General features: G+C 45.4%; 1 protein-coding gene across 5 annotated transcripts in view; it reads left to right on the top strand.

The window, feature by feature from the left end:
- SNX6 (sorting nexin 6) overlaps window positions 1-16,225 on the top strand; it is a 73,104-nt gene that overhangs the window by 44,651 nt on the left and 12,228 nt on the right. For 3 of the 5 annotated variants that reach the window (XM_045396281.3, XM_045396282.3, XM_073997223.1), the window contains 3 exons: window positions 1,969-2,044; window positions 7,323-7,362; window positions 12,697-12,783. In XM_045396281.3, coding sequence (XP_045252216.2) covers window positions 1,969-2,044; window positions 7,323-7,362; window positions 12,697-12,783 — 203 coding nt within the window. Of the gene's footprint in view, window positions 1-1,968; window positions 2,045-7,322; window positions 7,363-9,095; window positions 9,189-12,696; window positions 12,784-16,225 lie in introns of all 5 variants that reach the window. The other 2 variants (XM_065548715.2, XM_065548716.2) reach the window with 1 other exon arrangement.

The following is a 16,225-nucleotide window of genomic DNA, read 5'->3' as shown; positions in this document are numbered from 1 at the left end:
TAGCCCACATGATGAAACCCCATCTCTGGCTGGGCGCAGTGGCTCACACCTGTAATTCCAGCACTTTGGGAGGCCAAGGCAGGCAGATCATGAGTTCAGGAGATCGAGACCATCCTGGCTAACATGGTGAAACCCTGTCTCTACTAAAAATACAAAAAATTAGCCGGGCGTGGTAGCAGGCGCCTGTAGTCCCAGATACTCGGGAGGCTGAGGCAGGAGAATGATGTGAACCCGAGAGGCAGAGCTTGCAGTGAGCCAAGGTTGAGCCACTGCACTCCAGCCTGGGTAACAGAGCGAGACTCCATCTCAAAAAAACAACCCCATCTCTGCTAAAAATACAAAAATTAGCTGAGCATAGTGGCGTGCCCCTGTAGTCCCAGCTACTTGAGAGGCTGAGGCATGAGAATCGCTTGAACTCGGGTGGCGGAGGTTGCAGTGAGCCAAGACCCTACCACTGCACTCCAGCCTGGACGACAGAGTCAGGCCTTATCCCTCCCCTGCCAAAAAAAAAAAATAGCCAACCGTGGTGGCATGCGCCTGTGGTCCCAGCTACTCGGGAGGCTGAGGTGGGAGAATCGCTTGAGCCCAGGAGCTTGAGACTGCAGTGAGCCATGATCACACCATGGCACTCATGCCTGAGCAACAGAGTGAGACTCTGTCTCCAAATAAATAAATGTTATTTTTTGGTGGTGGTGGTGGTGGGTTTTTTTGGTTTTTTGTTTGTTTGTTTGTTTTGAGACAGAGTCTAGCTCTATCGCCCATGCTGGAGTGCAGTGGTGTGATCTCGGCTTACTGCAAGCTCCGCCTCCCGGGTTCACTCCATTCTCCTGCTTCAGCCTCCTGAGTAGCTGGCACTACAGGCGCCCGCTACCACACCTGGCTAATTTTTTTGTATTTCAAGTAGAGACGGGGTTTCACTTTGTTAGCCAGGATGGTCTCAATCTCCTGACCTCATGATCCGCCTGCCTCAGCCTCCCAAAGTGCTGGGATTACAGGCATGAGCCACCGCGCCAGGCCATGTTATGTTTTTTAAAATTTCAATTTCAAATTGTTCTTTGCTAATACATAGAAACACAGTGTATTTTTTCAGTATTGATCTTATATTCTGCAATCTTGCTAAACTCACTTATTAGTTCTAGTAACTATTTTGTAGATTCCTTAGTATTTTCTATGTAGATGATCATGTCACGTCTATTAATGAAGAAAGTTATATTTCTTGCTTTCTACTTTGTTTTTTTTGATTGTTTTTTGTTTGTTTGTTTTTTGAGACGGAGTCTCGCTCTGTTGCCCAGGCTAGAGTGCAGTGGCGTGATCTCGGCTCACTGCAAGCTCTGCCTCTCGGGTTCACACCATTCTCCTGCCTCAGCCTCTCAAGTAGCTGGGACTACAGGCGCCCGCCACCACGCCCAGCAAATATTTTGTATTTTTAGTAGAGACGGGGTTTCACCATGTTAGCCAGGATGGTCTCGATCCCCTGACCTCGTGATCCACCTGCCTTTGCCTCGCAAAGTGCTGGGATTACAGGCGTGAGCCACTGCACCCAGCCTCCAGTTTGTTTTTTTGTTTGAGATAGAGTCTTGCTCCGTTGCCCAGGCTGGAGTGCAGTGGCATGATCTTGGCTCACTGCAACCTCTGCGTCCTGGGTTCAGGTGATTCTCCTGCCTCAGACTTCTGAGTAGCTGGGATTACAAGCATGCACCGTGACACCTGGCTGATTTTTAAATTTTTGGTAGAGATGAGGTTTCACCATGTTGGCCAGGCTGGTCTCAAAACTCCTGACCTCAGGTGATCTGCCTGCCCCAGCCTCCCAAAGTGTTGGGATTATTGGCATAAGCCACCATGCCTGTTGTTTGTGTTATTTTCTTTACTAGTGTGTCTCATATTACACATTGTTTGACAGGTGAGTACTCAGTAAGTATTTTTAAATCAAGGAATAGGTATACTAAATTCTTAAAACTTTCTCCATAGGTGCTGCAGATGATTACAATAGAATTGGTTCTTCATTATATGCTTTAGGAACTCAGGATTCTACAGATATATGCAAGTAAGTATTCTAATTTAAAACATGAAATAGGCCAGGCACGGTGGCTCACGCCTGTAATCCAGCACTTTGGGAGGCAAACGTGGGCGGATCAAGAGGTCAGGAGTTCAAGACCAGCCTGACAAACATGGTGAAACCCCTTCTCTACTAAAAATACAAAAATGCATACCTGTAATCCCAGCTACTCAGGAGGCTGAGGCAGGAGAATTGCTTGAACCTGGGAGGCGGAGGTTGCAGTGAGCTGAGATCACACCTTTGCACTCTAGCCTGGGCAATAGAGCAAGACTCCATCTCAGAAAAAAATAAATAAATAAAACTTGAAATATAGCTGGTCACAGTGGCTCATGCCTGTAATCCCAGCACTTTGGGAGGTGGAAAACCTGTCAGGAGTTTGAGACCAGCCTGGCCAACATTGCTAAACCCTATCTCTACCAAAAAATATAAAAATTACCCAGGTGTGGCCGGGCGCGGTGGCTCAAGCCTGTAATCCCAGCACTTTGGGAGGCCAAGGCAGGCGGATCACGAGGTCAGGAGATCGAGACCATCCTGGCTAACACGGTGAAACCCCGTCTCTACTAAAAATACAAAAAGAAATTAGCCGGGCGTGGTGGCGGGCGCCTGTAGTCCCAGCTACTCCGGAGGCTGAGGCAGGAGAATGGCGTGAACCCGGGAGGCGGAGCTTGCAGTGAGCCGAGATCGCGCCACTGCACTCCAGTCTGGGCGACAGAGCGAGACTCCGTCTCAAAAAAAAAAAAAAAAAATTACCCAGGTGTGGGTGGTGTGTGCCTGTAATCCCAGCTAGCTACTCAGGAGACTGAGGCACAAGAATCACTTGAACCCGGGAGGCGGAGGTTGCAGTGAGCCAAGATTATGCCACTGCACTCCAGCCTGGGTGACGGAGCAAGACTGTTTAAAAAAAAAAAAAAAGTGTGTGTGTGTGTGTGTGTGTATATATATGTATAGGTATATATATATATGTGAAATATAAATAAAGCAGAGAAAATTTTCTATTGGCAGTCTGGATGCACACAATACTTTTGGTTTTTGTTTTAGTTTTTGTTTTGAAATAGGGTCTTACTCTCTCGCCCAGGCTGGAGTGAGGTGGCATGATCATGGCTTTCTGCAACATCCTCTTTCCACGTTCAAGCAGTTCTCCCACCTCAGCCTCCAAAGTAGCTGGGATTACAGGTGCCTGCCACCATGCCTGGCTAATTTTTCTATTTTCAGTAGAGACGGGGTTTCACCGTATTGGCCTGGCTGGTCTCAAGCCCTTGACCTCAAGTGGCCCGCCCAACTCAGCTCCCAAAGTGCTGGGATTACAGGTGTGAGCCACTTCTCCCAGCCAACAATACTTACAATGCAAAACTTTTGGAATATTTTTGTCAAAACACATTGATAATAAGGACCTCCTTTAAAAACTTGGGTTGAGGGCTGGGCAGGTAGCTCATGCCAGTAATCTCAGCACTTTGGGAGGCCGAGGCGGGCAGAACACCTCATGTCAGGAGTTTGAGACCAGCCTGACCAACATGGAGAAACCCTGTCTCTACTAAAAATACAAAATTAGCCAAGTGTGGTGGTGGGTGTCTGTAATCCTAGCTACTTGGGAGGCCGATGCAGGTGAATTGCTTAAACCCAGGAGGCGGAGGTGGTGGTGAGCTGAGATTGCACCATTACACTCCAGCCTGGGCAACAAGAGCAAAACTCCGTCTCAAAACAAACAAACAAACAAAAAAAAACTTGGCCGGGCGCGGTGGCTCAAGCCTGTAATCCCAGCACTTTGGGAGGCCGAGCGGGCGGATCATGAGGTCAGGAGATCGAGACCATCCTGGTTAACACGGTGAAACCCCGTCTCTACTAAAAAATACAAAAAACTAGCCGGCCGAGGTGGCGGACGCCTGTAGTCCCAGCTACTCGGGAGGTGGAGGCAGGAGAATGGCGTGAACCCGGGAGGCGGAGCTTGCAGTGAGCTGAGATCCGGCCACTGCACTCCAGCCTGGGTGACAGCGCGAGACTCCGTCTCAAAAAAAAAAAAAAAAACTTGGGTTGATATTTTTTCTCCTCCCTTTCTGTCCTTTTTTTTAAAATCTGAGAAATAAAAATCGACTTTACTCTCTCTATATGTATTTTTTTCTTCCTCCCCTAACTGTGTTTTTTTATGAAAATGGGCTGATTTGTGTGTAAGAGAGTAGAAGAACAGAATTTATATTAGTGTTTTTAGGTTTTGATAAAGCTTATAAATAAGAACTGCTATTTGGAAATTAGAACATATATGTATATATGTATATGTGTGTATGTATTTCACTGGAGGTCAAATTGATTCCGCCCCCCGCCCCTCCCCTGAAAGACAGTGTCTTGCTCTGTCACCCAGGCTGGAGAGCAGTGGCACAATCTCTAAAAACACAAAAATTAGTCAGACGTGGTGGCACACACCTGTAATCCCTGCTACTTGGGAGGCCAAGGCGTGAGAATCACTTGAACCTGGGAGGCAGAGATTGCAGTGAACCGAGATCACACTGCTGCTCCCCAGCCTGGGCGACAAAGCAAGACTTGGTCTCAAAAAAACTAAAAATTAAACACATTTTTAAGCAGGAAAACTATTTTCTCTAGTATATTCTGTCTCAGATATTTAACCTTTTCTCTAGTATATTCTGTCTCAGATATTTAAAAGTCAATCTTTTTGGCAAAGCACGGTATGATAGCTTACACTAATTAACATGCCATCGGCCAGGCACAGTGGCTCACATCTGTAATCCCAGCACTTTGGGAGGCCAAGGCAGGCAGATCACTTCAGGTCGGGAGTTCAAGACCAGCCTGACCAACATGGAGAAACTCCATCTCTACTAAAAACACAAAATTAGCCAGGCATGGTGGCGCATGCCTGTAATCCCAGCTACTCTGGAGGCTGAGACAGAAAAATCACTTGAACCTGGGAGGCAGAGGTTGCAGTGAGCAGAGATTGCGCCATTGTACTCCAGCCTGGGTAACGAGAGGAACTCTGTCTTAAAAAAAAAAAAGGAAAAAAGCCACCTTCCCAAAGAGTTAATTCTTCTTATCAGGAAGAAGGAAAAAAGTAAACCTTGCCATCTGTTCTTTAACGTAAATCTGTCAAAGCAAATTCTCTTGAGTGAAAGCAAAGTTCATAAAATTGTTTTTGCTTTGAGTAGTATTTGCCCTAATTCATTTATAATGTCATTTTAATTATATATTTTACAGAATACTTGAAACTGTGCTGTGCCCTTTTTTTTTGAGAGCAGGTCTTCCTGTGTGGCCCAGGCTGGCATACAGTAGCTATTCGCAGGTGCAGTCATAGAGCACTGCAGCTTTGAACTCCTGTGCTCAAGCGATCCTTTTGCTTCAGCCTCCTGAGTAGCTGGGACCACAGGTTTGTGCCGGAACTGGGTGACAGAACAATAGCCCATCACAAAAAAAAAAGAAAAGAAAAGAAAAAAATGAATAACCAATTTCTACTTAAGAATTTATTTTCACTTTTACCTAGTTTATCTGTCAAATGCTTATACCAACTAAAAAATATCCCAGCACCAGACTTTTTTTGTTGTTGTTGAGATGGAGTCTCACTCTATTGCCCAGGCTGGAGTGCAGTGACGCAATCTCGGCTTACTGCAAGCTCCGCCTCCCAGGTTCACACCATTCTCCTGCCTCAGCCTCCTGAGTAGCTGGGACTACAGGCGTGTGCCACCACGCCACCTGGCTAATTTTGTTTTGTATTTTTAATAGAGACAGGATTTCACCATGTTAGCCAGGATGGTCTCAATCTCCTGACCTCGTGATCTGCCCACCTCGGCCTCCCAAAGTGCTGAGATTACAGGCATGAGCCACTGCACCTGACCAAGCACCAGAGTATTAAAGGGTAGTTCAATTACAGGATTGTGACACTGTGCCCCACTAATTTTTTGTATTTTTAGTAGAGACAGAGTTTCACTGTGTTGCCCAGACTAGTCTCAAACTCCTGGCCTCAAGTGAGCTGCTTGCCTCAGCCTGTTTGCTAAAATGAATCTAGATAAATTTTGTTGGCTGGGCACAGTGACTCACGCCTGTAATCCCAGCACTTTGGGAGGCCAAGGTGGACAGATCACTTGAGGCCAGGAGTTTGAGACCAGCCTGGCCAACATGGCAAAACCCCATCTCTACTAAAAACTACAAAAATGAACCAGGTGTGGTGGGTGCCTGTAATCCCAGCTACTTAGTCTGAGGTAGGAGAATCGTTTGAACCCAGGAGGTGCAGGTTGCAGTGAACCGAGATGGCACTACTGCACTACAGCTGGGGCGAGAAAGCGAGACTCAGTCTCAAGAACAACAACAACAAAAACACCTTTAATGTATGGCTTAGGCTGTCATCTTGAAATGGGGCCTGGCGCTCTGGCTCACACCTGTAATCTTAGCAGTTTGGGAGGCCAAGGCGGGCAGATCACTTGAGATCAGGAGTCCAAGACGAGCCTGGACTCAAGCCATCCTTCTGCCTTTGCCTCCTGAATAGCTGGGATTACAGGTGTGCACCACCACACCTGGCTAATTTTTAACCAGGTGAAAACTCGTCTCTACTAAAAATACAAAAATTAGCCAGGCATGGGGGCAATTGCCTGTAATCTCAGCTACTCAGGAGGCTGAGGCAGGAGAATCACTTGAACCCAGGAGGCAGAGATTGCAGTGAGCTGAGATTGCGCCACTGCGCTCTGGCCTGTGCAACAGAGCCAGACTCTGTCTCAAAAAAAAAAAAAAAAAGAAAGAAAAAATCAGGCCTGGGCGCGGTGGCTCACACCTGTAATCCCAGAACTTTGGGAGGCTGAGGTGGGCGGATTATGAGATCAAGAGATCAAGACCATCCTGGCCAACATGGTGAAACCCTGTCTCTACCAAAAAGACAAAAATTAGCTGGGCATGGTGGCAGGCGCCTGTAGTTCCAGCTACTCAGGAGGCTGAGGCCAGAGAATCGCTTGAAGCCAGGAGGCAGAGGTTGCGGTGAGCTGAGATTGAGCCATTGCACTCCAGTCTGGGTAACAAGCGTGAAACTCCATCTCAAAAAAATAAATAAATAAATGAACAGATAGTCTTATCTGTAAACAGATTTCAAGTAATCTCTTTTATTGGTAGAAATACAGGGAGATTTTTGTGAAGCTAAATGAAGTCTGCAGTTAATAGGGCTATTGAATATAACTGCAATGAGACAAGGTGTTATTAATATGGTTTGGGAGCACATTCTCATACATTTGAAATGGAAAATTACTTTGAATGTGGCATATGATGAAAATATTTTCCTTTACAGGTTTTTTCTCAAAGTTTCAGAACTGTTCGATAAAACAAGAGTAAGTACTAAATTATAGAGATATATTGCATAATATTGTGCCCAGAGAGCTCATGTTAAAGGTTTTTACCACAATTCATAAAATTTTTTTTAAAAGAGTAATCATTATTGGCCGGGCACAGTGGCTCATGCCTATAATCCCAACACTTTTGGAGGCTGAGGTGGGCAGATCGCGAGGTCAAGAGATCAAGACCATCCTGGCCAACACGGTGAAACCCTGTCTCTACTAAAAATACAAAAATTAGCTGGGCGTGGTGACGCATGCCTGTAGTCCCAGGTACTCGGGAGGCTGAGGCATGAGAATCGCTTGAACCTGGGAGGCCGACATTGCAGTGAGCCAAGATCGCACCACTGCACTCTAGCCTGGCGACAGAGCAAGACTCCGTCTCAAAAAAAAAAAAAAAAAAAAGTAATCACTATTAACCTTTTGGCTATTTAAATATCTGCATATGGTAATATTTAACTTGCTATGGTTCTGTTTAACTCTATCGAGGAAGATGAGTATACTTCAGAAGGATGATGAAACAGATTCAGATTTGGATTCCATTGGGAGTTTTCAGGAAATTCCATTTTTTGTTATGGCCTTTAGGTATTTGTATAAAAGTTCATATTCTTCTGGGTGCAGTGATTTAATGCTTGTAATCCCAGCACTTTGGGAGGCTGAGGCAGGAGGATCTCTTGAGCCCAGGAATTTGAGATCAGCCTGGGAAAACATAGCAAGATGCCATCTCTACAAAATGTTTACAAATTAGCCAGGTGTGGTGGTGCAAACCTGTAGTCCTACTTGGGAGGCTGAGGCAGGAGGATGCCTAAGCTCAGGAGTTTGAGGCTGCAGTGAGGTGTATGATCGTGCAACTGCATTCCATCCTGGGCAACAGGGTGAGACCCTATCTCTAAAAATTAAAGAATACCTCCTGGAACAGACAAACAAATTAATTAAATACTACATACCAATAAGAATAAAGGAACCAGGCCACGTGGCTCATGCCCATCATCCCATACATTGAAGGATGAGGCGGGAGGATCAGTAGAGGCCAGGAGTTCAACTAACTTGGGCAATGTAGCGAGACTCCCTCTCTACAAAAGTTACCAAAAATTAGCCAGTCATGGTGGCGCACAACTGTAGTCCTAACTACTTGGGAGGCTGAGGCAGGAAGATTCTTGAGCCCAGGAGGTCAAGGTTATAGTGAGCTGTGATTGTGCCAGTGTACTCCAGCCTGGGTGACAGACCCTGTATCAAAGAAAGAAAGAAAATAAATAGAAAATTACCAGCAACCCAGATGCCTGGCCGCCGCCTCATCTCCTCAGCTGCCTTTCAAGGCACTGCCAGTACGGATTCGGGTTTTTTGTTTTGTTTTTTGTTTGTTTGTTTGTTTTGAGATCAAAACCAGGCTGGAGGCTGGAGTGCAGTGGCACAATCTCGGCTCATTGCAACCTCTGCCTCCCAGGTTCAAGTGATTCTCCTGCCTCCCGAGTAGCTGAGATTACAGGCATGCACCACCACATCAGGCTAATTTTTGTATTTTTAGTAGAGAGGGGTTTCACCATGTTGGCCAGGCTGGTCTCAAAGTCCTGATGTCAAGCCATCTGCCTACCCTGGCCTCCGAAAGTGCTAGAATTAACAGGCATGAGCCACTGCGCCCGACCTGGCCCGTTTTTTAGTTTTATACATAATATAAATGCTTGTGCAACATGTATTCTTTTTCTTTTTTTCTTTTTTTTTTCCTTTGGTAGAGACAGGGTCTTGCTTTGTTGCCCAGGCTGGTCTCAAACTCCTGGCCTCAGGCAGTCATCCTGCCTCAGCCTCCCAGAGTGCTGGAATTACAGGTATGAGCCACTGTGCCTGGCTTATATTCTTTCATGTCTGTTTAATGTACTCAACATTATATTCATTCATAGGATTAAACCATGTTGTTGCACATAGATGTAGTTCCTTTATTCTTTTTGTTTTAGAGACGGGGTCTCACTTTGTTGCCCAGGTGGGAGTGCACTTGCATGATCATAACTCCCTGCAGCCTCAAACTCTTGAGGTCAAGCATCCTCCTGCCTCAGCCTCCCAAGTAGTTAGGACTACAGATGTGTGTTACCATGCCTGGCTAATTTTTGTAGAGAGGGAATCTCACTACATTGCCCAGGCTGGTCTTGAACTCTTGGCCTCTATTGATATTCCTGCCTCACCCTTCAAAGCATTGGGATTATAGGCATGAGCTACCTAGCCTGGTTCCTTTATTCTTCTTGCTGTATAGTATTTTATTAATTTGTTTATCTGTTCTACTGTTGATAGGCATTTGGATAGTTTCTAGTTTGGGTTTCTTTATAACAATACTGCTAAGATTATTCTTGTATATCTTCTGAACACAAGTATACAATTCTGTTGGATATATATAACTAGGAGGGGAATTGATGGATCATAGGATAACCATGTGAAAAGCTTTTGCAGAAACTGCAAAACTTTCCCATAATGATTGTACCAATTTGCATGCCCACAAGAATAAGTATGAGCATTTAGGTTATTCTACAAGCTTGTTAAAACTGAGTGTTTTCTACCTTTATAATTCTTGCCATTCTGGTAGGTGTGTAGTTGTTTTAGTTTAACTTTTTTTTTTTTTTTTTTTTGAGATGAAGTCTCACTCTGTCGCCAGGCTAGAGTGCAGTGATGCAATCTCGGCTCACTGCAACCTCTGCCTCCCAGGTTCAAGCAATTCGCCTGCCTCAGCCTCCCGAGTAGCTAGGACTACAGGTGCACGCCTCCGCGCCCAGCTAATTTTTGTATTTTTAATAGAGATGGGGTTTCACCCTGTTGGCCAGGGCGGTCTTGATCTCTTGACCTCGTGATCCGCCCACCTTGGCCTCCCAAAGTGCTGGGATTACAGGCGTGAGCCACCGCACCTGGCCCCTTAACTTTTTTTTTTTCTTTTTCTTTTTTGAGACAGAGTCTCACTCTGTCATCTAGGCTGGAATGCAGTGGCGTAATCTCGACTCACTGCAACCTCTGCCTCCTGGGTTCAAGTGATTCTCCTGCCTCAGCCTCCCAAACTGAGATTACAGGCACATATCACTACACCCGACTAATTTTTGTACTTTTAGTAGAGATGGGTATCACCATGTTGGCCAGGCTGGCCTCGAACTCCTGACCTCAAATGTTCCACCCGCCTCAGCCTTCCAAAATGCTAGGCATGAGCCTTATTAAGGTGCCAGCCTTACTTTAATTTTTACTTTGACGATAATTTCAGACTTATGGAAAAGTTGCAGAAAATAGTACAAGAATTCCTGTAATGCATCAGCCAGGTTTCTGAATATTAACATTTTCCCTTTTGTTTTTTTTTTTTGTTTGTTTGTTTGTTTTGAGACAGAGTCTTGCTCTGTCGCCCAAGCTGGAGTGCAGTGGCACGATCTTGGCTCACTGCAACTTTCGCCTCCTGGGCTCAAGTGATTCTCATGCCTCAGCCTCCCAAGTACCTGGGATTATAAGCGTGTGCTGACATTCCTAGCTAATTTTTGTGTTTTTGTAGAGATGGGGGGTTTCACCATGTTGGCCAGACTGGTCTCGAACTCCTGACCTCAAATGATCCACCTGCCTTTTCCTCCCATAGTGCTGGGATTACAGATGTGAGCCACTGCACCTGGCGAATGTTAACGTTTTCTACATTGCTTAAAGTTCTTACATTCCAAAAAGTCCATCTTCATTCTGTTTTGAGTCCTTCATGCACACTTGTCTCTTTTTTTAGTATAAGAATTATTTTTAATATAGTCAATACTGTTACTAATGATTCCCCCTTAATGTCATCAAATATCCAGTATATACATTTTCCCAATTGTCTCATAAATGGCTTTTTATTATAGTATAGTTTGTTTGATCAGGATACAAACAGGGTCCCATATATTACATTTGGTTGATGTATTTTTTTTAATCCTCTGTCCAGTCATACTGAAGAGCTATCTTTTTAGTCTGACCTGACTACTTCCCCTTCAATCTCACCTTGTACATACCACTTCTGTTTATTACTCTACAGTGTCTTCAGGCACATTTTACTAATGCTTTGACTGTATTTCTGGTTGTCCTCAGCAGGAGGATTAGATTGAATTAACTAGTCTACCATTGCAAGCCTTCATTCCTTTAAAATTGTGTGTGCATATCAATTACAATAGAAATGAATAGCAGCTGGGCACAGTGGCTCACACCTGTAATCCCAGTACTTTGGGAGGCTGAGGTGGGCAGATCACCTGAGGTCAGGAGTTCAAAACCAGCCTGGCCAACAAGACAAAACCCCATCTCTACTAAAAAAAATACAAAAAAATTAGCCGAGTGTGGTGACATACACCTATAATCCCAGCTACTAGGGAGGCTGAGGCAGGAGAATCTCTTGAACCCAGGAGGCGGAGGTTGTAGGGAGCTGAGATCATGCCACTATACTCCAGCCTGGCAAGAGCGAGACTCCGTCTGAAAAAGAAAGAAATACCTAGAAAGTTTTTTTTTTCTTTTGAGACAGAGTCTTGATTCGTCGCCCAGGCTGGAGTGCAGTGGCTCAATCTTGGCTCACTTCAACCTCAGCCTTCTGAGTAGCTGAGATTACAGGCACACACCACCATGCCCGGCTAATTTTTGTATTTTTAGTAGAGATGGGGTTTCTCCATGTTGGTCAGGCTGGTCTCGAACTCCTGACCTCGTGATCCGCCCACCTTGGCCTCCCAAAAGTGCCAGGATTACAGGCATGAGCCACCGTGCCTGGCCTGAGAAAATATTAATGAAGGTAAAAGATGATATTGAAACTCATTTTAGAGTCTGACTGGGCATGGTGGTTCACACCTGTAATCCCAGCACTTTGGAAGGCTGAGGCAGGAGGATCACTTGAGGTCAGGAGTTTGAGACCAGCCTGGCCAACATGGTGAAACCCTGTCTCTACTAAAAATAGAAAAATTAGCTGGGCATGGTGGTGCATGCCTGTATTTCCAGCTACTCGGGAGGCTGAGGCAGGAGAATTGCTTGAACCTGGGAAGCAGAGGTTGCAGTGAGCCGAGATTGCACCACTGCATTCCAGCCTGGGTGACAGAGTTAGACTCCGTCTCAAAAAAAAAAAAAAAAAAAAAGTTGTCCTTCCATAAACTCACGAGTCTCATTTGATCTGATCTTTTTTCTGTTCATTTTATGTGAGAGTTGCCAAGAAAAGTAGCAGGCTAGTAGAAACAAAAAGGGAAGGAAAGCTAGATAAATAGGAATGGATACTATAGTTAAAACTTCAGTTTTTTTAAACTATAATAATAGTTGTAATTAAGAAGGAAACCACTGAGAGCAGAATGTAGTTGTTGATTAAATATTCAATTTTTTCCTTTCCAGAAAATAGAAGCACGAGTGTCTGCTGATGAAGACCTCAAACTTTCTGATCTTTTAAAATATTACTTAAGAGAATCTCAAGCTGCTAAGGTAATTTTAATCTTTTTTTAAATGAGCCATTTTACAAACAGCCATTTCTTGAGAGTTTGTTAGACTTCAGATTGTTAATGATGATTTATCTCCTTTATGTGATTTTAAATTATATTTTCAAATATGAATTTTATTTCTTCTTTTAGAAATTGTATATATGTATATAATTATACATATTTCACGTGGGAAACCCCACATAAAAGTCTCCTCTTTATTATATTTCTGATATAATCTAGAACTTTAAAAAAATGAATTTGTGGTCAGGTGTGGTGGCTCACGCCTATAATCCCAACACTTGGGGAGGCCAAGGCCAGAGGATCACCTGAGGTCAGGAGTTCAAGACCAGCCTGGCTAACATGATGAAACCCTGTCTCTACTAAAAATACAAAAATTAACTGGGCATGGTGGTGGGTGCCTATAATCCCAGCTACTTGGGAGGCTGAGGTGGGAGAATCACTTGAACCTGGGAGGCAGAGATTACAGTGAGCCGAGATCGCGTGCCATTGAACTCCAGACTGGGTGACAAGAGCAAAACTCCATCTCAAAAAAAAAAGAGGCCAGGGGTGGTGGCTCATGCCTCTAATCTCAGCACTTTCGGAGGGTGAGGCGGATGGATCACCTGAGGTCAGGAGTTTGAGACCACCCTAACCAACATGGTGAAACCCCATCTCTACTAAAAGTGCAAAAATTACCCGGGCATGGTGGTGGGCACCTGTAGTCCCAGCTACTCGGGAGGCTGAGGAAGAATTGCTTGAATGCAGGAAGTGGAGGTTGCAGTGAGCAGAGATTGCGCCATTGCACTGCAGCCTGGGCAACAAGAGTGAAACTCTGTCTCAAAAAATAATAATAAATAATAAAAACAAAGAAAAAGAAAAAAAGCAAGACCTGGCCGGGCACAGTGGCTCACACCTGTAATCCGAGCACTTTGGGAGGCCAAGGCGGGTGGATCACCTGGGGTCAGGAGTTCAAGACCAGCCTGACCAACATGGTGAAACCCCAACTCTGTCTTAAAAAAAAAATGAATTTGGTATATTTCTTCGGGTAAAATGTCTTGGAAAACAAAAGTAAAATGGTCAAATAGCAGTTGTATTGCTAAAGGATTTCTTTCTTTTTTTTTTTTTTTTTTTTTTTTTTTTTGAGACAGAGTCTCGCTCTGCCGCCCAGGCTGGAGTGCAGTGGCGTGATCTTGGCTCACTGCAAGCTCCGCCTCCCGGGTTCATGCCATTCTCCTGCCTCAGCCTCCCGAGTAGCTGGGACTACAGGCGCCCGCCACCTCGCCCGGCTAGTTTTTTTGTATTTTTTAGTAGAGACGGGGTTTCACTGTGTCAGCCAGGATGGTCTCGATCTCCTGACCTCGTGATCCGCCCGTCTCGGCCTCCCAAAGTGCTGGGATTACAGGCTTGAGCCACCGCGCCCGGCCTCTTTTTTTTTTTTTTTTGAGATGGAGTCTCACTCTGTCACCCAATTATAACCTCTGCTTTCTGGGTTCAAGCGGTTTTCCTGCCTCAGCCTCCTGAGTAGCTGGGATTACAGGCGTGTGCCACCACGCCCAGCTAGTTTTTGTATTTTTAGTAGAGGCGGCATTTCCCTATGTTGGCCAGGCTGGTCTCGAACTCCTGACCTCAGGTGATCTGCGTGCCTTGGCCTCCCAAAGTGCTGGAATTATGGGCATGAGCCACATACTGCAAAAGGATTTCTTTTTTCTTTTGAGGTGGACTCTAGCTCTGTCACCCAAGCTGGAGCGCAGTGGCGTGACTGCAGCTCACTGCAACCTCCGCCTCCTGGGTTCAAGTGATTCTCCTGCCTCAGCCTCCCAAGTAGTTGGGACTACAGGCGCCCACTACCACGCCCGGCTAATTTTTGTATTTTTAGTAGAGATGGAGTTTCACCATATTGGCCAGGCTGGTCTTGAATTCCTGACCCCATGATCCCCTCACCTGGCCTCCCAAAGTGCTGGGATTACAGGCATGAGCTACCACACCCAGCTGCAAAAGGATTTCTAATTTGGTCTATGCAAGTCCTCCATTGAGAGTCAGAGCACCATAAAACAAAAACATGTTTTTTTATAAGGCAACTCATGTTTCCCTTTAAAAGCCGTGGGCGGCAGGGCACAGTGGCTCACGCCTGTAATCCCAGCACTTTGGGAGGCTGAGGCGGATGGATCACGAGGTCAGCGGTTTGAGACCAGCCTGGCCAACATGGTGAAACCCCATCTCTACTAAAAACACAAAAATTAGCCGGGCATGGTGGCAGGTGCCTGTAATCACAGCTACTCCAGAGGCTGAGGCAGGAGAATCGTTTGAAGCCAGGAGGGGGAGCCGAGACCACGCCATTTCATTCCAGCCTGGGCAACACAGTGAGACTCTGTCTCAAAAAAAATTAATTAAAAAAAAAAAAAACTGCAAGACTAAAACACTAACCAAAAATTATTATTATTATTAATTAATTTTTTTTTTTTTAGACAGAGTCTCGCCCTGTTGCCCAGGCTGGAGTGCAGTGGCGTGATATTGGGTTATGGCAACCTCTGCCTCCTAGGTCCAAGCCATTCTCCTGCCTCTGCCTCCTGAGTAACTGGGACTACAGGCACTTGCCACCATACCTGGATAATTTTTGTATTTTTAGTAGATACGGGGTTTCACCATGTTGGCCAAGATGGTCTCGAACTCCTTACCTCAAGTGATCTACCAGCCTCAGCCTCCCAACATGCTGGGATTACAGGCATGAACCATCCCGCCTGGCCTCAAAAAATTTTTTTGACTGGGCACTGTGACTTATGCCTGTGAGCCCAACACTTTGGGAGGCCAGTGTGGGAAAATCACATGAGGCCAAGAGTTCAAGACCAGCCTAGGCAACAAAATGACATTCTGTGTCTACAAAAAGTTTTAAAAATTAGCTAGGCCGTGGTGGTATGTTCCTATAGTCCCAGGGGAGGTTGACACAGGAGGATTGCTTGAGCCCAGGAGTTCAAAACTGCAGTGAGCCGTGATTGTCACTGTATACTCTTGCCTGAACAACAGAGTAAGATAAGACCTTGTCTTTAAAAAAAAGTTAACACAAGGCCGGGCACGGTGACTCACACCTGTAATCCCAGCACTTTGGGAGGCTGAGGTGGGCGGATCACGAGGTCAGGAGATCGAGACTATCCTGGCTAACACAGTGAAACCCCATCTCTACTAAAAAATACAAAAAATGAGCCGGGTGTGGTGGTGGGCGCCTGTAGTCCCAACTACTTGGGAGGCTGAGGCAGGAAAATGGCATGAACCCGGGAGGCAGAGCTTGCAGTGAGCGGAGATCGTGCCACGGCACTTCAACCTGGGCAACAGAGCGAGACTCCATCTCAAAAAAGAAAAAGTTAACACGAATAACTGAAAAGCACTGAAAACTTAGTGGATCAGATAACCCAAATTCAGTGTTAATTTGTGAATTGAGATATTGTACACAA

This window comes from Macaca fascicularis, chromosome 7, assembly GCF_037993035.2.
Source record: "Macaca fascicularis isolate 582-1 chromosome 7, T2T-MFA8v1.1".
In the NCBI taxonomy this organism is placed as follows: Eukaryota; Metazoa; Chordata; class Mammalia; order Primates; family Cercopithecidae; genus Macaca; species Macaca fascicularis.
The sequence above is the reverse complement of the archived record's forward strand: the minus strand, read 5'-3'. Positions and strand labels throughout refer to the sequence as shown.